General features: G+C 45.5%; 1 protein-coding gene across 1 annotated transcript in view; it reads left to right on the top strand.

Moving 5' to 3' along the window:
• BMERB1 (bMERB domain containing 1) overlaps nt 1–22,607 on the top strand; it is a 105,962-nt gene extending 83,355 nt beyond the window's left edge. Inside the window, 4 exon segments of the mRNA XM_075566119.1 lie at nt 7,937–8,010; nt 17,920–18,034; nt 18,544–18,626; nt 19,922–22,607. Coding sequence (XP_075422234.1) covers nt 7,937–8,010; nt 17,920–18,034; nt 18,544–18,626; nt 19,922–20,034 — 385 coding nt within the window. The 3' untranslated portion in view covers nt 20,035–22,607.

Raw genomic sequence — 22,607 nt, 5'->3', positions numbered from 1 at the left:
TATCTTTAAATTATTGTTACTTATCAGATTGTTAAATATTAGGAGCAGCATGTATTAACCTCCTGCAGTCACACTCTCAGGCTTCTCCAGCTGTAACAAAGTCATTGGCAGATGCCAATAAATCTCTTATCTGTCCAGATGTGGGGTGAAAAGTTGCTGGGCAAATTCTAGAAAAGTCTCTATGCACAACCCTAGATGTTATTCACTAAGTTGCAGTAGCTTTTGTAGTGCAACATTAGTTAGGCAGCTAATGCCACCTCGTCGTACTAGCCAGAAAATAAGCATGGCTCCTTCATGGGCACACTCTGCAAGCGCCCACTTTCCTGACTTCAAGAGTTTCATGCTACTTCTGGGACCCAGTTACCCTCTTCTTTTTGCTCAAGGCTTGTTCAATAACACCCCTTCTGCAAAACAGGGAGGTATTCAGCGTTTGCCCGTCAGCAGTAGCCTCCACCCCCGCTCCAGCATCGGAGGTTAAGGGGCAAGGGGGACCTGGCTACAGCAACAAAACACCCGGATGTGTATTGTGTGACAAGGCGGTGCTTCCGTAATGGCCGAGCCCGCCGCCGCCCGTTTCACCGCGAAGGTAAGGCCTCGTTCAGGGTGCAGGCTTCGGAGGGAGGGCGTGCTGCCGTGCGAGCTGCCGTGGGACACAAAGTATTCAAATTGAATACTGGTTGTCAGGGTAGCAGCTGCCCTGTCTCCGAAGTCCAGAGTTGACGCTGGCTACAGTTTCAATAAACAAAAAAATCGTTTTTTGAAGCTGCAGCAGCGTCACTCGGACCTCGGCAGCCAATGAAATCATTCTTGAGAATGATTTCAAGACTGCAGCCTCGATCCCTAACCTCACGTATGTAGCTCCACCCCTCCCCCTCAACTCCTGAAAAACTCTGCTGGGGATGAACACACATCGCCCAGCAGACTGCCGCCCTCCCTCCAACTCCTGTCTCTGGCACCCTGAACGAGGCCTAAGGGCTTAGAGGGGTTAGTGTTAGTATTTGGGGTTAACTTTTAGGGGATTAGCGATAAGGTTAGGGGCTTACCTTCGTAGTGGGTGAAATGGTGGAGTGTCCCTGCGGCGAGCTCATCTGCGGCAAAACGCTGGCGGAGTCAAAATGCCCAAGATCGTTACATTTGCTCAACCCAAAATCACGCCTTGGAAGCGGCATAAGGAGTATGATCAACATAACAAAAAAAGGGAGATTGCAGCAGACACCAGTAATCATCGTCATCATTTATTCAAGGGCGGTACAAATAGTGAAACTACCACGATTACAATAATGAGAGACAGTGATGAAGAGGATGGATTCATATAGAAATATTCTTACCAAAGGGACTGGTAATGGTTTTCATGAACACCCCCCCCCCCCCCAACCATCATTCCTTTCTCTAGCATGCTGTACTTGCCTGTGTAGCGCACATTGTGTAATTTGTTCTGTGCTATTTGATGTTGTGCAGCTTATCAACATTTTGCATTAAAAATGGAAGAGAACTTATAATGTATTGTAGTTCTACACGTGGGACTCTTAAAGCGTAATCTTGTTTTCTTTAATACAGCAATATAGTCCATATTAGTGAAAAAAAGCATTGACCTAAATTGTTACTGCATGCGCACTCTGACATGAAGCTACGATGCATGTGCAAATTTTCTTCATGCGAACTGCATGCGCATTGGGGGGGGCGGATCCTACTGCGCATGTGCAGGAATTTATTGTTGCATGCGCACTGGCGGCCCGACCCTACTGCGCAGACGCAAGGAATTATTTTCGCACATGCGCATTGACGGCCCGGACATACTGCGCACGCGCAGGGATTTATTTTCGCGCATGCGCATTGACGCCCGCCCCTACGCATTGCGCATTGACGCGCATTGACGCCCGCCCCCTACGGAATTATTTTCGCACATGCGCATTGACGGCCCGGACATACTGCGCACGCACATGGATTAATTTTTGCGCATGCGCATTGGTGGGCCGATCCAACTGCGCATGCGCAGTGATTTATATTCGCGCATGCGCACTGGCGGCCGACCCTACTACGCATGCGCAGGGATTTATATCCGCGGACAGCCAGCCCTACCTCTGCAGTTGTTTGTGATGTTTATTTAGGTTTTTTTGCAGAAAAAGGCAAAGATACCTGAGAAAAAAAATTGATGGAAGCACTTCTCCCTCTCTTTGTTTAAGTATTCTACTTTTTACTGTGAAACAAAAAATATATTTATTTAGCTTTGCTTCAAATGATTTGTCCAGATGTCATCATACTGTACAATTGTACATAACATGTACTGTGTGTATATATTATTATTTATTATTAGATTATTAGGTTTTTTTTCAACTGTTTATTTTTTTAGGTTTTTCAGGGTACAGAAAGAAAAATGTGAGAAAACAATATCAGGGGAACCAGCACTGCATATTTGCATTAATATACATCACAGTACAGTACATGCTTACCGCAAAACCATTGCACATTTGTAATATCATCCAACAAATAATTGAAGAAATAATGGGGGAATGAAGGGGGCTCTCATAAAATGACACCCCAGGCAGCCGGGCCACTCCATCTGCTCACCGTGCCAGGCGTCTACACTGCATCTTCACAGTAAAACCTGGTTTAGGTTGCGTCTGTTTCTCCCTTCGTGCGTTGATCAGGGGGCCCAGATCTTGTTAAATTTGGGGGTGGTCTCTCTTAGGGCGGGTCCACCAGATGTGGGAGTGGGAACCATGTTGACCACAGCCACGAAAAGCACACCTGGAGGTGAGGGTGTTGGAGGCTAATACTGATGAAGAAGTTGATCATGCTGGCCAGTCCCATACTCTGCACATTCACCAGGCTGACAACACCCCCAGAGTCATTAGAGGTTTTGCATTAAACTGCAATAGGGCTGATCAGCGCACTATTGTCCGGAAAACTCCTATTGTCTTCAATGGGAGTTTCTGTGAGATAGTGCCCCGATTGCCCTATCATAGTTTAATATATATATATATATATATATATATATATATATATCATTTATATCCAGTCCCACTCCACACACACCTTGTGTAAAGCACTGTATATACTGTGGGCTCTCCATTCATTTTTATTCACACTGATACACATACACACTCTTTCTTAACTTGCTTTCACAGTAACCTTTTGACACCTCTAGCCATAAAACACATCCACACCAGGGGAGGAACAGCACAGATAACATTCCAAGAGACACTGTTTTTAAGTTTACCTTTTGCTTCATTCATTGTAACATCGCCGGAAGAAGAGATCAGTGTATCTCGAAAGCTCGCACAAATAAAAGCATTTCGTTAGCCACAGAACGGTATCATCTATTTATTTTTTTGATTATTGAAGCTCGGCTAACACGGTACTGATACCTCTACACACATATATATATATATATATATATATATATATATATATATATATATATATATATATATATATATATATATTAATTAGTGCAGTTGAGTGCTTTCCCCAGAGCTCAGAAAACCCACAGTCCTATTACCTTCCCCCAAACGGCCTTTGCTTGATTCAGACATTATGAGGACCTCAGAAGTCTTACTTAATGCCTGCAGGACACAAGCTGCCGGAGAAGATAATAGGTCTTGTAAAGTTGCATCAACCACCATGGAATGTGGGACGGACTTTACCCATTGACTGCAGTGGTGACAAGTTGAGGGTATGTCTGGCCTGCAATGGATGTTAGTCATGGCACACAAAATGTGTGTATGTCTTTATATAGCACTATTAATGTACATAGCGCTACATTTTGTAATACACTTGAATAGTTGTAACCTGTGTCAAGGTTACACAGCCGTAAGCCAGGACCCTACTCCATTCCCTGTCTCTCCGTTCCCCCCCTGTATCTTTCTCCACTCCCCCCCTGTATCTCTCTGCGCTCCCCCCCTGTATCTCTCTCTCCGCTCCCCCTGTCGCTCTCTCTCTGCTCCCCATCTCTCTCTCCGCTCCCCCCTATCTGTCTCGTCCCCATTCCCCTCTCTTTGTCCCACTTCACCTCTCTCCCCTACTCTCTCTTTTCTCAGGCATTTCTCCCCCTTCACATTAATGCGGTCCCCCAGTGCACAGCGCGCCCCCCTCCCGTTCCGCAGGCTTAGTGGGGGGCCGCTCACCCTCTCTCCGCACCCCTCCTCTCTCTCTGTGTTCCCACCCTCTTTCCCCGCTCCCCACACTCTGTCTCTTTCCCCATTCCAATCACTGTCTCCCACTTCCCCTCTGTCCCCTCCTCTCTCTTGTGTCCGGCGTTTCTCCCCCTTCACAGTAATGCGCCCCCCCGTTCAGAGCGCAGACCCCCGGTTCAGATATCACTTTCCCCACGTTCACAGCTGCCGCCCCCCCGCCCGCCCATTGATAGGCAGGTGTTGTGTGCGGGTGGCGGCGGTGCGCTGCGGAGGCGGGTAGCAGGGCGCTGGAGGGAGGAATTGGGAGGGTGTTCACAGGCACGGGAGTAATGTCGGCAGTGCAGTGCGCTGCGGGGGCTGTTTCGCGGCGGGGGGGAGGACGGGGGGGGGCCTGGCTTCAAGCTCACTGGGGGTGGTGGCGGCCGGGGGGGCTGGTTCCTGGGTCACTGGGGGTGGCGGCAGTGCGCTAAGGGTGGTGTGACTGTCACGCCCTGCGTAGGGGTGGCCGTGACGTCCGCCCATCCCGCAGGCCAATGAGCTGTGGCTGTCCGCTGGCCATTCACAGGGGGCACAAACTGACAGACAAACATTGCTGCAGAACATGTTGGCACTTGACAAATAAACAACAACAATAATAATAACGAATCAAGTTTACTTCTTCCCGAGATTTGAAGCTATTCCTCGTCTTCCATCTGTAATCCCATTGTGGATTTTGCATTGTGCACAGCAGATATCAGCAGTCTTACTTCTCACTCTGAATACCTACTGTGAGATAAGCAGCCACGTAAATTACTTACCCATTGATTTTCAACCATTGCAAACCTCAACATGTCAACTGTCCCTGATTGTAATAATTTAGAGTCAGTCTTGCTGTGTTTTAGCATCAGCTGACTCATAGACTTAGGCCCAGGACATAGTGAAATCAGCGTCGCTCAGGCGCGCTGAACAGATGCACAAAGCCCCTGCATCTGTAATCAGCGCGGCTATAGTATCTCTCTCCGCATGCTTGCTGATACGTGCGGAGGCTGAGAAACTTCCCCGAGACAGGCAAGTTTGAAATTTGCCGCTCGTGGAAGCGGAGGAGCGGTCATGTGACCGCTCCTATCCAATGGGGCTGCAGCCGCTCCGGCATTGAACTACAGAGCCACCAGACAAGACAAAGGCAGCACAGAGGTGTGCGCGATGTGTGCGCGATGTGGATGTGTGCGTGTGCGTGTGCGTGTGCGTGCATGTGTGCGTGCATGTGTGCGCGCATGTGTGCGCGCATGTGTGCGCGCATGTGTGCGCGCATGTGTGCGCGGGCACGATGTGTGCGTAATGTGTGCGCGCAATGTGTGTGCGCGTGATGTATGTGTGATGTGTGTGTGATGTGTGTGAATATATTTATCTATCTTTATTTCTAGACCATATCCGCCATGTACATTTCATTGCTCCCAGTTTTAATGTTTACACACACACACACACACACACACACACACACACACACACACACACACACACACACACACACACACACACACACACACACACACACACACACACACACACACACACACGTTCCCCAGTGACACACAGACCACTTCAAAGTGACACACACACTGACAGCTACCAAGTGACACACACACACACACAGTGATACCCGCTTCCCAAGCGCGCTTGCTGTCTCCTCTGCCAGGACAGCAAAAAGCTCCTGGTAGAGCAAGCGGCAGCAAGCAACAGCACCAGAGTGTTTACTATGTCCCAGGCCTTAGGCCTGGTCCCCGCTGGCTGCTGCAGTGCCCGCTGTGGCGGACGCTGCAGGGACGAGAGCCCTCCCCTCAATGACGCCGGGCCCGCTGCGAGGGGGGGCCGCAGCGCTGTGGCGAGAGTTGCTCCTGCTCGAGCAGGGCTCGCGACAGAGCGCTAAGTAACGCCCCCCGGCGGTTCAGCCAATGAGAGCGAACCTGCCAGGTGACGTCATTGCCGCGCCCCCCTCCCCCAGTTTCTCTTCCTGAATTCCTTTCAGAATTTGTTCCCAAATTCTTCCACACTGTACGTAGAGATCTTCAGAAAGCTTGGGGAGCGCAGGTACAGAGAAAAGGAGAAATAAAGACACAATAGTGTAATACTGTACCCCCATGGTATTCTGATGAGTTGTCAAGTTCGGAATTACACTCACATTTTTTCTAATTTACAAAAGAGCATGTATTCATCGCGGCAAGGAACAAGTCAAAGACCACTGAATATCAGACTTTTTATCTCTCTAATTGGCACTAGTTAGATCAGAGTAAAAAAGAGAGGAATACAATAGTGCAGATAGTCGAAATAAAGTAGATTTATATAAAGCAACAACCTCGAAGTTCGCACTCACACTCACGCTCGAAGATACAAGACGGCAGATCAGACACAATTCTGAGTAGAGAAGACGGGGAGAGACTGAATCTCAGCGATCTCACGCCGCTCGCGCAGATCTCTGCGTCACTTCCGGTAGATTAATTCCAGATACAGGAACCTCTGTCAGACCCACAAACTTTGTGAAGTGACTGGTATTCTGAGTTGTTAACCTGTTCCTTGCCGCGATGGATACATGCTTTTTTTTTGAAAATGCGAAAATATATGAGTGCAGTGCCTAACCTGACTACTCGTCAGAATATTGTACTACAGAACAAATAGTGTACAGGTAGTCCTCGCTATCCAGTATTTCACTTTACAACCAATGGCATATCCAACGCTTTACAATGCAGCCCTATGGGTCGTTTTTCGACGCCGGAATGCATTATCCGATGCCGGAATGCGTTATCCAACGCTCACCGCCACTGATTAACATGGGACTCACTTTACAACGGTTTCACTATCCAACGCCACTTCCAGAACGGATAACCGAGGACTGCCTGTATAGCGCTTCCTATGATACGCTAACAAATTCTTGGGGTGGGGGGAACATTTTAAATTACTTATTTTTAGCTTTACTTTTTCATAAGAAACCATCTGTCTGATCACCAAAATGAAGGGAACGAAGAGAAATCTTTGTGGTTCCCTTTTGTGTTCGCTACGTACTGCTAGCTTTCTGAGAGCAAAGAGTTAAAGGACAATCCAAACCATTTTTATTTTCTTATTGTTGTTACATAGAATTGAAGCAGGGGGGGTCTCTGCATCTGAACCCCATTAATTTCAGCTCCGGGGACCCCCTGCTTCCAGAGATACATGTCTCAGAAGGGGGTGCCGGTATCCCCTGGAAGTTTAAAGCTCTCGCGTCACATGGGTCAACAGGAAGCCGCATCAGATGACGTCACGGCTTCCGATTGGCCAGCAGGGCTTGCGAGCTTTGAAAAGCAGCCATTATATGAACCCTGCTACCCGAGCAGGAGCAGCGACCGGCACACCCTACGGAGGTATCTCCAGAAGCACGGGGTGTCCAGAGCTGAAATTAATGGGGTTCAGCTCCGGAGACCACCTGCTTCAAACCTATGTAAAAAAAAAAATAATGTAAGGACTTCTAGCTGCATTGCTGACACTCTTACTATGAAGAGCTTAATATGTTCTATAAACTGTGCTTTCAGAGGCGCCTTCTTCACTTTCACCAGCTCCAGTATACTGGACATTGCAGTATGTGACTGGTGATCTCCTCATCTTTGATCTATGTCCAGGATTAGGGGGAGGTTTTTATTATGCTCGCGGGGTCGTAAAGGTGATTTGTGATTGACAAGGAAACAATTGTCTCTCTTTGTTCCATGTCTTGTTAGGACAAGTCTATAAACTGAATTACCGAGGTAATTTGTCCTAATGTTTTCATCTTTCCTTTTTTTTTTTTTTTTTAACAGGATTGACGATATTCAGCTGTGCAAAGAAATTATGAGCCTGAAACAAGAACTGCAGAATTTAGTAGCCGTCCAAGGTAATTGGTTAGATTTGCCATAAAATACAGACAATTAGAAAGGGCCCAGTTATAATAGGCTAGTTAGAGTGATAGCTGTGGGCTTATTTCTTTTAAAAACAAAAAAAACCTCAGTTTTTCTTTAGTGTTTGGACACTGTGTATCAAGCTCACAGATGGGACATTTTGATTAAAATTACATTAAAACGATCTAATTATACAAATGTAACAAACATCTTTATGGTATACTTGTGAGATGATCTATACTAACTGGATATTGTTTTAGTAGAAGGGGGGAAAGGGAGAGAGAGAGAAAGGGGGGGAGAGAGAGAGAAAGGGGTAAGGTATATATTTATATATTTTTAAGTCAACATAGCTCAACATTGCTCTTTTACTGAGGGGAGGGAGAGGTGTAAGGGAGGGAGAGGAGTGAGGGGGAGAGGAAGGAAGGGGGAAAGAGAGAAGAGAGGAAGGGGGAGTGCTAGGGAGGGGGAGGGGGAGAGAGAAAGGGAGAGAGGAAGGGGGGGAAGAGGGGGAGAGAGGAAGGGGGGGCAGGGGGAGAGAGGAAGGGGGGGCAGGGGGAGAGATAGGAAGGGGGGGCAGGGGGAGAGATAGGAAGGGGGGGCAGGGGGAGAGATAGGAAGGGGGGGCAGGGGGAGAGATAGGAAGGGGGGGCAGGGGGAGAGATAGGACGGGGGGCAGGGGGAGAGATAGGAAGGGGGGCAGGGGGAGAGATAGAAAGGGGGGCAGGGGGGAGATAGGAAGGGGGCAGGGGGAGAAAGGAAGGGGGGGCAGGGGGAGAGAGGAAGGGGGGGCAGGGGGAGAGAGGAAGGGGGGGCAGGGGGAGAGGAAGGGGGGGCAGGGGGAGAGAGGAAGGGGGGGCAGGGGGAGAGATAGGAAGGGGGGCAGGGGGAGAGATAGAAAGGGGGGCAGGGGGGAGATAGGAAGGGGGCAGGGGGAGAGAGGAAGGGGGGGCAGGGGGAGAGAGGAAGGGGGGGCAGGGGGAGAGAGGAAGGGGGGGCAGGGGGAGAGATAGGAAGGGGGCAGGGGGAGAGATAGGAAGGGGGGCAGGGGGAGAGATAGGAAGGGGGGCAGGGGGAGAGATAGAAAGGGGGCAGGGGGAGAGATAGAAAGGGGGGCAGGGGGAGAGATAGAAAGGGGGGCAGGGGGGAGATAGGAAGGGGGGCAGGGGGGAGATAGGAAGGGGGGCAGGGGGGAGATAGGAAGGGGGGCAGGGGGGAGATAGGAAGGGGGCAGGGGGGGAGAAGAATGGGGGAGATGGGGAGAGAAGGAGGGAGAGAGAAGAGAGAGAGAGAGAGAGAGAGAGAGAGAAGAAATAGGGGAAGGCAGAGGAATGGGGGGGGGAGAGATGAAGGGGGGGAGGAGATATGAAGGGGGGGGAGGAGATATGAAGGGGGAAGAGGGATGAAGGGGGGGAGAGATGAAGGGGGGGGAGAGAGATGAAGGGGGGGTTATTGACTGAGCTACTGATTGAGCCGCCGCCTGTGCTGAAGCAGGGATATCCTTAAAACCTGACCTGTTGGTGGCCCTTGAGGACTGGAGTTGAAGGTAAAGGAGTTCATGCCCCAAAGAGATTACAATGTAAGTGTTGTGTAGGGAGAACTTACAGGGAAAGAACGAGAGTGTTATTGTAAGTGCATATACAAGGGGTGATTACGTATGCAAGGGGCAAGTTTTGAGAGAGGCCTTGAAGGAGAAGAGAGAAGGTGCTTGGAGGATATTGAGGGGAAGGGTATTCCAGAGGTGTGGAGCGGTCAGCGAGAAAGGTTTTAGGCAGCAGAGGGCTTTAGGTACAAAAGGGGTAGAGAGAAGACATCCTTGAGCGGAACGCAAGAGGTGAGCATGGAAATAGTGTGAAATTAAGGCTGCGATATAAAGAGGGTCCGAGGAGTGTACAGTATAGCCTTAACAGAGAGAAGGAGTAATACAGAACTTAATGGGAAGCCAGGAGAGCGAGTTCAGCAGGAGAGAAACAGAGACAGATTTAGGAAAGAGTAGAGTGATTCTGGCAGCAGCGTTTAGGATAGATTGTAGGGGAGACAGGTGAGAGGCAGGAAGGCCGGGCAGCAGGAGGTTACACCAATGAAAAAGGGAGAGAATGAGTTAGAGTTTTAGTATTAGAGCGATGAAGGAAAGAGCGTATCTTCGCAATGTTAGGGAGGTAAAAATTGTACTGTAAATGGTTTTAGGGACAGAGGTGGTAAGGGCCAATAGAGTAAGGGAAATCAAACATACGAAAGAAAGCCAAGCATCAAGTAGGGTCTAAGGATTTACAGCAGATAGGAAAGCAGGCAAACCAGGTGGGCTCTGATCTGCTGTCACATTCTGTGTTTCTATGACAGTTTGAATGTGAGGAGGGAGTCAAATGTGACATCCAGGCAGCATGCTTGTGATACTGGGAGTCCGAGAGAGCTGCAAATAGTAATGGAGAAGGAAGCAATAGAGCCAAGCTTGGGAGCAAGTATGAGGAGTTCCATCTAAATCATTAAGGGCCTAATGCAGAGAGCAGCGCTATATATAATCTCGCCATTTTTCGGAGAAAATCGCGCAAAAAACAGCTGAAAATGGCGAGGTAGGAAAAACGCGCCATTTTTTTTTTTCTATTTGTAAATCTCGCCGCGCGGCTGGCAAGAACCTACATCTCGCCAGCTTTAAAAATGTCCAAATTCAGAAAGGCGCGAACGCCATCTAGTGGCTGTTGGCGCGATTTTCTTCAATTTGCTCCGCCAACTAAAGTTGGCAAGAAGCAGGAGCTCGCCGGTCATAGGGGAAAAAAAAAAATGCGCGATTTTTTTTTTCCCCTTTCAGCAGCGCGCATCTTTCCACACGCTTTCATGCCAGAAATTGCGAATTTCGCCCATTTCTGCATATGGAGATAAAAACTCTCCATTAAATCTAGTTTTTCTAAAACTCTCCAATTATTTCTACCGCTGCTCTCTGCATAGGCCCCTTAGTGTGAGTCGGCAGAGGGCCATCCAGGAGGACATTCCTGACTTGTCTGAACAGCGAGTGCAAGGTCTGGGGTTGAAAAGTGTATTGGAGCGGTGTCAGCATAGAGGGGTTATTTGAACCCAAAGATATGACAAGGGTCACCTAGAGAGAGTGTGTATGTGCTCTGTAAATCTCGAAGACTGAGCCACGGATTCAGCCACTGGTGCTGAATCAGGGATCTCCTCAAAACTTGACCTGTTGGTGACCCTTGAGGACTGAAGTTTTCCACCCCCCTATATATCAGGGGTGCGCAAAGTGGGGGGCGTGAGATTTCAGGGGGGGGCACGGCTGTTAGAGACCACGCGCTTCCCCGAAGGCATTTCAAATAAATGCCGGGGATTGCGCGAGGCCTCTATAACTTTACTTACCTTGCCTTCCAGAAACGCGTCTCCATGGAAACCTGGCGTAAATGGCACAGTGACATCACATGACCCTGCTGCGTCATTTGACACCGAAGCCATGCAGAGTGGTGGGGAGATGAGACAGGGAAGGACATTTTGCGCACCCTGCTATATATATCAACAACCTGATACATTAGAATGCAAAACAAGGGGATGTGAGGGAAGGGGAAGGGGAGGGGTGGGAAGTGGATTGGGCGCTCCCAAGTGAACCAATAATGTTGTTGGGAATACAACTAATATCACACAATATAACACCAGTGGTGAATAAATATATAAGTGTAAAGAGCAGCTCAACTTCCTCTGATGGGACAGTTCCGGGTCCCAGAAGGGTAGATTGTTTCTTGGAGATGAGGAGGAGCGCAGGCAGGTGTAGCAAAATATGCAAAAGAGAATAACATATATAGTGCAGATGGTAAACACTGTGCAGATAGATGCAATCTATAGAATAGAACTCACATAGATCGCAGAAAATGTCACGTGTCAGAGATCCTTCTCTCTCTGACTGGAGCCCTTTGAATGGTAACAGGGAAATCCCTCAAGGCACGGATATGTATGGATAAGAAGAAAAGCCACAATAGTGCATACTATTCCAATATTGTATTAATCAGACAAATAACACGAGTATATTACACTCACATTCGCCATGTACAAATCAGGTGGAGGAGAGAACCGCAGCTCGTTATATGGTGGTGCAGGTATAGGCAGCTTCACAGCATTCAGGATTCTCTTCCGCGTATGTCACAGCCGTCGCGTCACTTCCGCTGTCGCGTCACGGCTGACGAAGCATCTGGCGAAACGCGTAGAGTTTACAGTGAGGGAACAAGCTCTGAAGGACTGGCAGAATTCGGTCTAAGGTCTCTTCCATTGGGAACTTCCGCCCTCAGCCGTGACGCGACAGCGGAAGTGACGCGACGGCTGTGACATACGCGGAAGAGAATCCTGAATGCTGTGAAGCTGCCTATACCTGCACCACCATATAACGAGCTGCGGTTCTCTCCTCCACCTGATTTGTACATGGCGAATGTGAGTGTAATATACTCGTGTTATTTGTCTGATTAATACAATATTGGAATAGTATGCACTATTGTGGCTTTTCTTCTTATCCATACATATCCGTGCCTTGAGGGATTTCCCTGTTACCATTCAAAGGGCTCCAGTCAGAGAGAGAAGGATCTCTGACACGTGATATTTTCTGCGATCTATGTGAGTTCTATTCTATAGATTACATCTATCTGCACAGTGTTTACCATCTGCACTATATATGTTATTCTCTTTTGCATATTTTGCTACACCTGCCTGATACATTAGAACCTGATTTAGGCAGCTGCACACCCATTACAGCGTCAAACAATTGGAGACAACTTGTCTCTCCTAGACAATCACACTTCTAATTCACTGCAGAATAACCGAGCAAACAAGTCTTTGTAGATAAGGAGCATACCCTTAAACAAAAGCGGGCAATAGTATTACATTTCATTGTTTCTATGCTTCAAGTACTTGTTTATCTGCTGTAGCTAAGAAACAGAATGCATTTCATAAGCTGCGTGTTTAGTGATCACTCCTTCAAACTGAGTTAAATTATGCATATAATAAACAGATTGTAATGTCAATGTACTCTTAATACATGACCCATGGTTACCAGACTATATATTTTTAAGTCAACATAGCTCTTTTACTGAGTTTACAACGTAACAGTGAGATTTGGCAAACCTTCCTTTCATTCCAGGATACTATTGCCAACTGAAACAAAGTGCAAGACAAAATAAAACTGAAGGCACAGAAACTGGGTGATCATTTCAAATACAGTAGAGATATAATACCTAAATGGGGCTATGTAGTAATGAACATTGCTCAATATACATTAGCAAAGTAGTGTGTGAATGGAGACCAGCATAATCCTGGTAAACAATCTTTCTGAGGGATTGAGTCTTGACAGTTCGGATAATGAGGTATAAAGGTATCACAAGGGTTTCTTCCAGAGAATTGGGCTACTCCCCCTCCCACACACACACACACACACACACACACACACACACACACAAACACACACTTGAGCGCAGTCAGCGTCGCGAAAAGATTAATTTCTTCATCTTCGCCGCTGTCTGTCGGCTCCCCTCTCCCTGCTATGCGCGCGGCACATCTATAGAAAGGCAGACTAACGTCAGCCAACTAAAAATCCGCGCGCGCACGGCGCAGCACGCGCCCGGCGCAGCGCACGCCCAGCACTATAGAACGTGCCTAAGCCTATAAATCAGTGCGCTTCAGTAGAGTTTTACAAAACACATACTTGTATAACCAGTGAGTTACACCTCATCTGTTTAGTACAATTATCTGTGGAGAGCAAAAGCAGATAGGGGAGTGTTCACAAACTTCCTATTATTTAAAACCAATCCAGAATTATTATTATTATTTTTTAAGTGGGAGGTTTTCAGTGCTGTTCCTTTTGTCGCCTGGAGATTGTCACAAATAACCTTAGTTCACCACTAGCCGTGCCAAATATGTGTTCAGTTACGTATTGTACTAGGCAAATCTTTGGCAAGTTTTTCCATTTTGAATAAATCTTTTGCAGACATGTAAAACTCTCATTGATTTGAATGAGTCTCGGTGAGCTAGAGCCAGTCTCACTGATTTTTTAGCATTTGGCAGGCTAGACTTCAGTGCTCTCTCATCCCAAATCATCCCTTGTTCTTCTACAACCCCCAAATCTCGTCAATCTCAATTCTTGGGGGCTGGATCCCAAATTCAGTGGTTATATTTGAGTACAACAGTTATACTAGGAGTGGCCAACAGGTCAGGTTTTAAGACTATCCCTGCTTCAGCACAGATGGCTCAATCAGTCCCTGCTTCAGCACTGGTGGCTCAATCAGTTGCTCAGTCTTCGACTGAGCCACCTGTGCTGAACCTTGGGTATCCTTAAAACCTGACCTGTTGGTGGCCGTCGAGGACTGGCATTGGCCACCCCTGCACAGCCCCAAATGTAAGTAATGAAGACGCTATGAGAAACGTCTTGTTGATGTTTTCTCAGTCAGCTGTGTCACCTCATTCATTCCAAAGGCTGGTCATTTCCAGACTGCAGCTGTGACTGGCAATCTGTAACCGTCGGACAGATGCGAATGAATGCAAAACTCCGTCAAATATAGGGCAGATCAGCATCAAATATCCTCCCTAACTTCTTCCTCCCATCCAAGGAGGAGAAACCATATTGCACATACCCTATACAGTGATTAAAATGTGAGGGTATACAGTCATTTTTTTGCTTTACAACAATGTACAGCTCAACCCCCTTATAACGTTGTGCTTGGGGTCCAAAGAATCACATCGCGCTATAAGCGGATCGCGTTAGAAATAATGTACAATTGTATGCATTGTACAATAAAGTATTTAAGATACCAATAATTGTGTTGTAAAGTATTCATTAATACGAAAATTGGGAGCCACGCATCGCGTTATAAGCGGATTCGCGCTGTAACGGATCGCGTTATAACGGGGTTGAGCTGTAGTTTTTCTTTTATTTGAAAGAGAAGGGGATTTATGTTAAAAGGGTCTCTTTTATTGAGCGCTTCCTTCTTTGAGAAGCCCTCGGTGCTCCGTTTTGTAGAAATATTGACATAAATGCACGAAGGGTTTTTTTTTTCGCAGCGGAAAGGGTAAGCTCTTGAAAATGTCAAAATGATTAGCAACGTCCTGAACATCCTGAGCTCCTCACTACTAAAGAAATGATAGCAGCGTTCAGAAGGACTTCATGTTCCATTCTGCAGCAATCTGCCAGTGATTAGCAAACTCCCCTCTTCAATAGGTATCCCTGCTTCTGAGAGAGGCGGGTGCAAATTCCCCAGGATTACAGAGGACACCCTTCAGCAGCTAAGAAAACCAATGTACTAACGCCAAATGTATAAGGAATACAAAAAATAAAGCCAGAGGCAAACATCATCCCACACATTTCAATGTGCTTTTCACTACGTCGACTTGAAAAATAAAGCTGGCGTATCGGGGTTTTGTTTCATGTAGCAATACTGTGTAATTGTGTATATATTAAAAGTTTGTGAGGCAGAGAACAGTAATAGCCTCTGGATATCCCGATAAGCCTCCAAAGACTCCCCGCTGATATGAATTTATAGCAGCACTTAATATTTCTTTTTAATGCGTCAATGCCGTGGAGGGATTCTTGATTTGATTCTGTACGGACTGCGGTCACAATTTCCATCTAGTTTCACCAAGAGTTAGTGATTTAACTTGGGTTGCAAGCTGACACACAAAAACACACCACAAAATGAAATGGGGCTGGGAAAAGGAAAAGAAAGAGTATTTACAAGCACAATTATAAGGGAAGTGGGTTAGGTATTAAAACTAGCAATAATGCCTCGGGTTTATCGCATACAAAATCGCCATGCTTTTCATTGGACTTTTTCTTTAATCTGAGAAATCTAGGGACGTTTATGCATCGATTTGTCCCCGTGTGGAAGAGCTGGGGCTTTAATAGATAAGTCACATAGCATGTCGTAATAGACACAGAAATGGTGTTACCGTGAGGTAATAATACATTTGTAGTGATTGCATTGCCAATTCATATAATTGCCATTATAATAATAATTCTGAAATATTATATTGATATGTCTGTCTCACTGTTTGATGTCTACAGGGATTTTACCCCAAATTCACTTAGCAGCGTTAAATCAGTGAAAACAGCATAATATTAACCAAAACAGCAATGTGTGGTATTTTTGCATTTTTCTTTAGCTCCATATTCACTAAGTTAATTGCATTCAGAATGTTCTTTAGTATAGGGTTAATGGTAGGAATTTATAGGCAGGGCATATGCGAGCTCATAGTAGCTGGCAAAATTGCATGTATGTATATCTTTATTTATATAGCGGCACCTATGTACATAGCGCTTCGCAGCAGTAATACACGTGACATAATAATTTAACATATAATGGGAATCAGCGCGTCAGACATGAAAGTAACATTAGGAAAATGGAGTCCCTGCCCCGAAGAGCTTGCAATCTAAGTGCTATGTAGGAAGAACGTACAGAGACTGTAGGAAGGTGTTCTGGTAAGTGTGCTTGGAAGGGGCCAAGGTCCGTGCATATGAGGTGTAGAGTATCAGCCATGGAGCTACGCATGTGCTTCATTAAAGAGTCGTGTTTTAAGAAAGGCCTTAAATGTGGCTGGAGAGACTCAGGGTTCATTATTATTTTCTTCTTCCTTCTCTGCCTACCTATAGATTTTTTTTTTTACTTATTGGATATTTATTAAAGGAAGGAGCAATATTTATGGATGGAACGGTTAATTTTCTATGGTGAAAAACACGTTCATTAGTTGGTTTGCTAACATACACGGGTTAAAAAGAGAAGTAGAACAAAGTTCAGGAAGCCAGTGCCACTGAGCAGTGATCAATGACAGCATTTGGACTGAAGCTGTGATGAGTGAATGGGACGGACCACTGAGTTTGTGAGTAAGAGGAATACAGATGAGTCATCTGTTATACATGTTGTGATGTATACACAAACCCATGCAAGTGGGGCTAATGGAGCCAAAAATTACCTATATGGGCAATGTTGACTGGTTCTCCTCTAATGCAGGGTGTAATCCCTAGAGCGGACATATAGTATACATGCCAGAGTAAATATGAAATAACTGGTATGCTACTCACATGAGGGCCAGTCTCCTTTGCGTGCTTCCGGTTGATAGCTGCAGATAGAGAAAATCCAATGAGGAAAAAAACGGAGCACTGCAGTCAAATGAGGGGGCTATGCACGAGCCAAAAGATTAAAAATACTTTATTAGAACAAAGGTGACAGCATGGAGGGCGGCATAGGTGGTACCTCTGATGCATTTCGCGCTATTGGCGCATTGTCAAAGAGCGCGAAATGCGTCAGCATGGAGGGCGGCATAGGGGGTTCCTCTGATGCGTTTTGCGCTCTTGGCACTCTTTGACAACACGCCAAGAGTGCAAAACATGTCAGAGGTACCCCCTATGCTGCCACCTTTCCTTTCACATATGTATGAAGCATGGGCTGAAATGAATGTGGTACAGCCCCAGAAGAGTTTACACTCTAATTTTTGGTGTGATGTGATTTTTGGAAATGCAAATGTCAAGTTAGCTATCACTGGACTTGGGAAGACATTTATTGTTCCCCGTGGGAGACCTTATTGGCTCGTGTTTCATTGGGAGGTTTGTTTCCCTTCCTCTGGATCACTATAAATACAAATAAAGGAAGAAAATGAAAACACAGGTTGAACCCAAAGGATGTGTCATTTTTGCAACCTCATCTACTATGTAACTATGTAACCATTACACCAGGGATGCTCAACAGCAGTCCTCAAGCCCCCTCTCAGCTTCAGCACAGGTGGCTCAATCAGTCTTCGACTGAGCTTCTGATTAAGCCACCTGTGCTGAAGCAGGGATATCCTGATAACCTGACCTATTTGAGAGGGGGGAGCGTGAGGACTGGAGTTGAGCACCCCTGCATTACACCACACACCGTACATTCTCACTCTGCTGCATTGTGTTGCAGAGAAGGATAAAAGGAGCCATCAGAAGCAGAGAGAAGAGGAGCTCATCCAGAAGATTCAGAAACTGGTGCAGAAAAGGGATTTCCTGGTAGATGACGCAGAGGTGGAGAGATTAAGGTAAGTATTGTGGTGGGTTACAGACGCTCAATATCTAGCTACCATCATAAATTTGGAGATGACCACCCCCTTTTTATATCTTTGTTTGAGAAGCACCAGTTAGATTTGTCTTGTATTTATTATACATATATAATCCATATATAATCCTTGTGATGGTGTGTCCCACTACGGGAGCTCGGGGCTCCATGTACGCTGTAGTACACGTTTGTGACCGTTCTCTGACTATATCCCAGGTAGCACCCACCTCTCCATACTAACTTTCTAAGAGTTAGAGTAAGGTTCTTCTCTCTAAATATAGTTATTAGCCAGGCATGATATTGACGCAAGGATTTCAGAATGTATCCATGCAACACCTTCCACAATATTAACTTTAAGTAAATCAACAGTTATGCAAACTACTTAGGTTGGATTGGCTTCAAAGGCATTCTGCATTTATAAATACTGTTTGCTCGCAGGATTCATTCTTTTTCAGATTGTGTATCTCACACGGTTTCCTTTTCTGCTCCCAGGGAACAAGAAGAAGACAAGGAAATTGCTGATTTCCTACGCATCAAATTAAAACCCCTTGACAAAGTAACAAGGCCGGTTGCCAGTAAGTGTTTGGGGAGCAGTAGACACTGATGAAATGTTGTGTGGGATCATTGTGCACGCAGTAGGGCTTAGGCTTTAGTGATAAATGATGCAGATATTGGCCGGCAAAATAGGTCGGTAAATGTGCAGCAAACAAACCAGTGTAACCTCTGCCACAATTCTACCTTAGAGGGGCACAGTCCCCATCTACAACATAATAAAGTAGGGGGGCCTGGTCTGCGCTATTACTTTCTAATTATCCCTATCTACTCTACACCAGGCTCCTCTCCTCTTGTCCTCCGGGAACCCGACTTCCAGACCCTTCCCCCTATCTTTTATATCCCTTCAGAGATCAGTATTCGCATGGTAACACACAGGGTGGGGCCCAACACACACTATCCCACTATTTACTCCTCACAGCAACTTGGTAACCCCATTTAGGGAGGATCTATCTATATCTATATCTATCTATATATATATAATCTCCAATAAAGAATATGACTTGTGAGCACATTCACATGTCTTAGGCAGGTCTGTAACCCTGCCTTTCACCATTGTCACCTAGCATACAGTGCTTCCACTGGAATTCTGGGAAATAACATGTAAATGAGCTCACAATGTGTCACCTTTTGCCTGAAATCCATTTTTACATAGAACCCTTATAAGGGTCAGGCGGCCCAATTTAGTTTAGACAATAAATATGAAGGGGTGCATGAGGAATAGAAAACCCCCCCGAATCATTCTAAAATTTAAACAATCACACAATTCTATTACTCAGGATATGAAGCTTCGGGCTCCTGCTCTCCTACATGAAACACGGTCATCCCTAAAACCATCACACCTCAACCACATCTTATAGCTGAACAATGTCAATTCAAGCTGGCGATTTTGTTCTTTTTTACATAGAATTAGAGAAGGGGGTCTTTGAAGCTGAACCTCATTCATTTCAGCTCCGGGGACCCCCTGCTTCCAGAAATAGACTTCCTGTAGGGGGTGCCGGTAGCTGCTCCACTCGGCTAGCAGGGATCATGTAATACACACTTTTCCAAGCTCCCGCATCCGACGGGCCAATAGGAAACCGCGACATCATCAGGTTCGGCTTCCTATTAGCCCACGTCACGTGGGGGCTTTAAACTTTGCTGCGATACCACCACCCCCTTCTGAGGTCTCTATCTCCCGGAAGCAGGGTGGTCCCAAGAGCAGAAATGAATGGGACTCAGCTCCAGAAACCCCCTGCTTCAATCCTGTGTTAAAAATGGATAAATAAAAAAAGCTTATGAATTGCTCCTTTTAACATGTCTTATTGACAATCCACAGATAGTGCACCAGAGAAGAAAGCAGAACTTCCACCAACTAAACCTTCCATAACAAAAACGGGAATGGCTATCCTCAAAGATTGCTGTGGGACCACCCAGTGTAGCGTGATGTAGCCCGTGTATTCTCGCTGGTCATCAGAACGGGATGATGGGTTTTACAAGAGAGGATTTAAAGCATCCAAAATCCTGCTACCCGAACTGTACGTGCTGTAGGTGTTCCAGGAACGCATTTACCAATAGTCTATCAATAGTGAATCCTTCACTGTCGCATGGATCACTCAATGAGCATGTTTAAGAAGAGTGTGTATATACCGATATATATATAGATATATAAATCTATCTATATATGTCGGCCAGCAACCAATACTGATGTGTAACAGCGCGAGTGATTAGTAGAAGTAGCAGTTCGTGTTCAGGCCCCTGTCTGAAAATAACATGCAGCAGCAGTATAAAGTAGAAATGAGTATGACTATACCCAGTGACTTGTAAAAGGCCCCTCAACAACTTGTCTCCTGGCAATATTTACAACCGCCGGCTCCCTTTAACCCCTTCTCTGCTAGCAAAGCCTGCAGTGCATTATGTAACCAGGCACCACTGGCAGAAAACTGGGTAATGACGCTCAGCCAACTTTTAAACACACAGAAAATATTGTCCCATTGGATAAATAACAAAAATTCAACTTGTACAAAAAAAAAAAGGATTTGTTTTTGATTGCCTGCATGGGACAGAGCCTCAAGGGTTATTGTGTATGGAGATATTCATCACCATTATACATTGCAGCTTGCTCTTTTCAAGAGAGCCATTTTTAGCCTTACCTCTGCTCTCCAAAGTTGAACGACTGCTTTGAAACCAATTAGAAAACTATACGTATTTTACAAAGTACGTGTAAAATACTGATTTTAAAAATCCAGCACTTTGTAGAATTTGTTATGCATTTTCCTTGCACATTGGAACCTCAGTGTATGTTAAAACAGTGAAAGATCTAGGTCTTAGAACGTACTATACTGTGAAGTACAGCTTGTAAGTAAATCAATTATTTGTATCTTTGTGAAATTTCAAAATGTGATACGGATGTAATATTTACCCACTTTGCTGTTAAATTTCACCTGCAGTTCTTAGATGGCAATGAACAAAACCAAACAAGAAAATGCTTTTGTGTTTTGGTATCAAGTAAAAGATCTTCTTTGTTCGTGTATTGTGTTTCATTAATGAAGACTGATTAATTAATTGGATCATAGATTTCCATTAAAAGTGCCTACTGGCACGCATAGTTGCTAGGCAAACATCATAAATGACACTCTTGGCAGGCTACTTATTTAAATGTAGCCTCAAAGACTATTATTCAGTACACTGGGAAGGGGTTTCCCTATGGTGGTGAAGATTTCCATCCCATTCACTTGGGACTAGAACAGATTTATTTTCCAGTCCTGAGAGCTGCTTCACAAAGTATTAAACAGGGGGGCAACATGTGTACAAAACGAAATATTTACTCTATATATTCTATCAAAGAAACAAAGAAAAGCTGAAAATATAATGGAGGGCGGTAGCTTTTTCTGTTAAGGTTACTATCTTGAATTTGGGCTGTCAGATTGGAGTTTCATGGGACCATTAGTAGATCTCAATTCTGCAAAGTTAGAAAAGGGATCACCATAATCAGGAATTACTATAAAGATTTAGACCAGTAAAATTATACAACTATTGCTCTTCTTACAAAGAGTTGGCATCTTTCAAACAAGCTGTAAAACAAGGTTTCAAACAGTAGGGCCACGTCCGATTATTAATGTCAGCAGTGAAGCATTCTCTGGTTGCAGCTTCTACTGCACATTTTTCCTGTGTATTTGCAACCTTGTAATAGAGATCAAAGCGCAAAAAAAAACAAAAACAAAAAAAAACACCTTTCTGATCCTTGGCTGTCCTTTCATTCTCACTCCTCCTGCTGCAAGTCTACATTTGGGTAATCTGTTTTTCCCAACCAGCCAGTGTTAGGACACCCCCTACACATCCCCTACACAACCCCTACACAATTGGAATGGTATTGCCATGAATTTAGAATTCTAAATCAACCATATCATCTCAAAGCACACGAGTATTCAGCCCTGGGTCACTGCCTCCATAAGCTGGTCTCCTACCTTTGAAGGTTAACATTTAATATACAGATGAGATTCCCGTCTCCAATTGATATCTGCAAAGAAAGTATGGTGACTTTTTGTGTGGATTTAAATTAAGTTTGTGATTAGGTTATTTTGATGGATTACTTTTAACCCCATTTTTTTTCTAGATTAGTAATATTTTAGACGTATTCAATTTTCTGTCTTTTAGGTTCCATTTCTTTTACACAAACCTTTGTGATGCCATTTCAAATATATGAAAAGGGGAATGACCAGGTTTGTGCTAATTCAGGGAAGGCAGACTCCTGCAAGACTACATAATAAATAACTACTTTGATTTCATATAGTGCTCATCTCCCAATGGGACTCAAAGCGCTTCACAATTACAGTATAGTGCAGGGGTGTGCAACATTTTCTGGGGGGGTCGCGCTGCTCACAGAGGCCCTGCATTCGTCCCCACAACATTAAAATGCCGGGGCAATGCACTGTATGTCTTACCTTCTCTCCGGCGGCTTCCAACAACACGTTGCCAAATGACGCCGCTAATGCCGGAGAAAAGGCAAGGTGGGGGGGGGGGGG

The sequence above is a fragment of the Ascaphus truei genome, chromosome 11 (genome assembly GCF_040206685.1).
Source record: "Ascaphus truei isolate aAscTru1 chromosome 11, aAscTru1.hap1, whole genome shotgun sequence".
Classification (NCBI taxonomy): Eukaryota; Metazoa; Chordata; class Amphibia; order Anura; family Ascaphidae; genus Ascaphus; species Ascaphus truei.
Note: the sequence above shows the minus strand (reverse complement) of the source record. Positions and strands in the feature narration are given on the sequence as shown.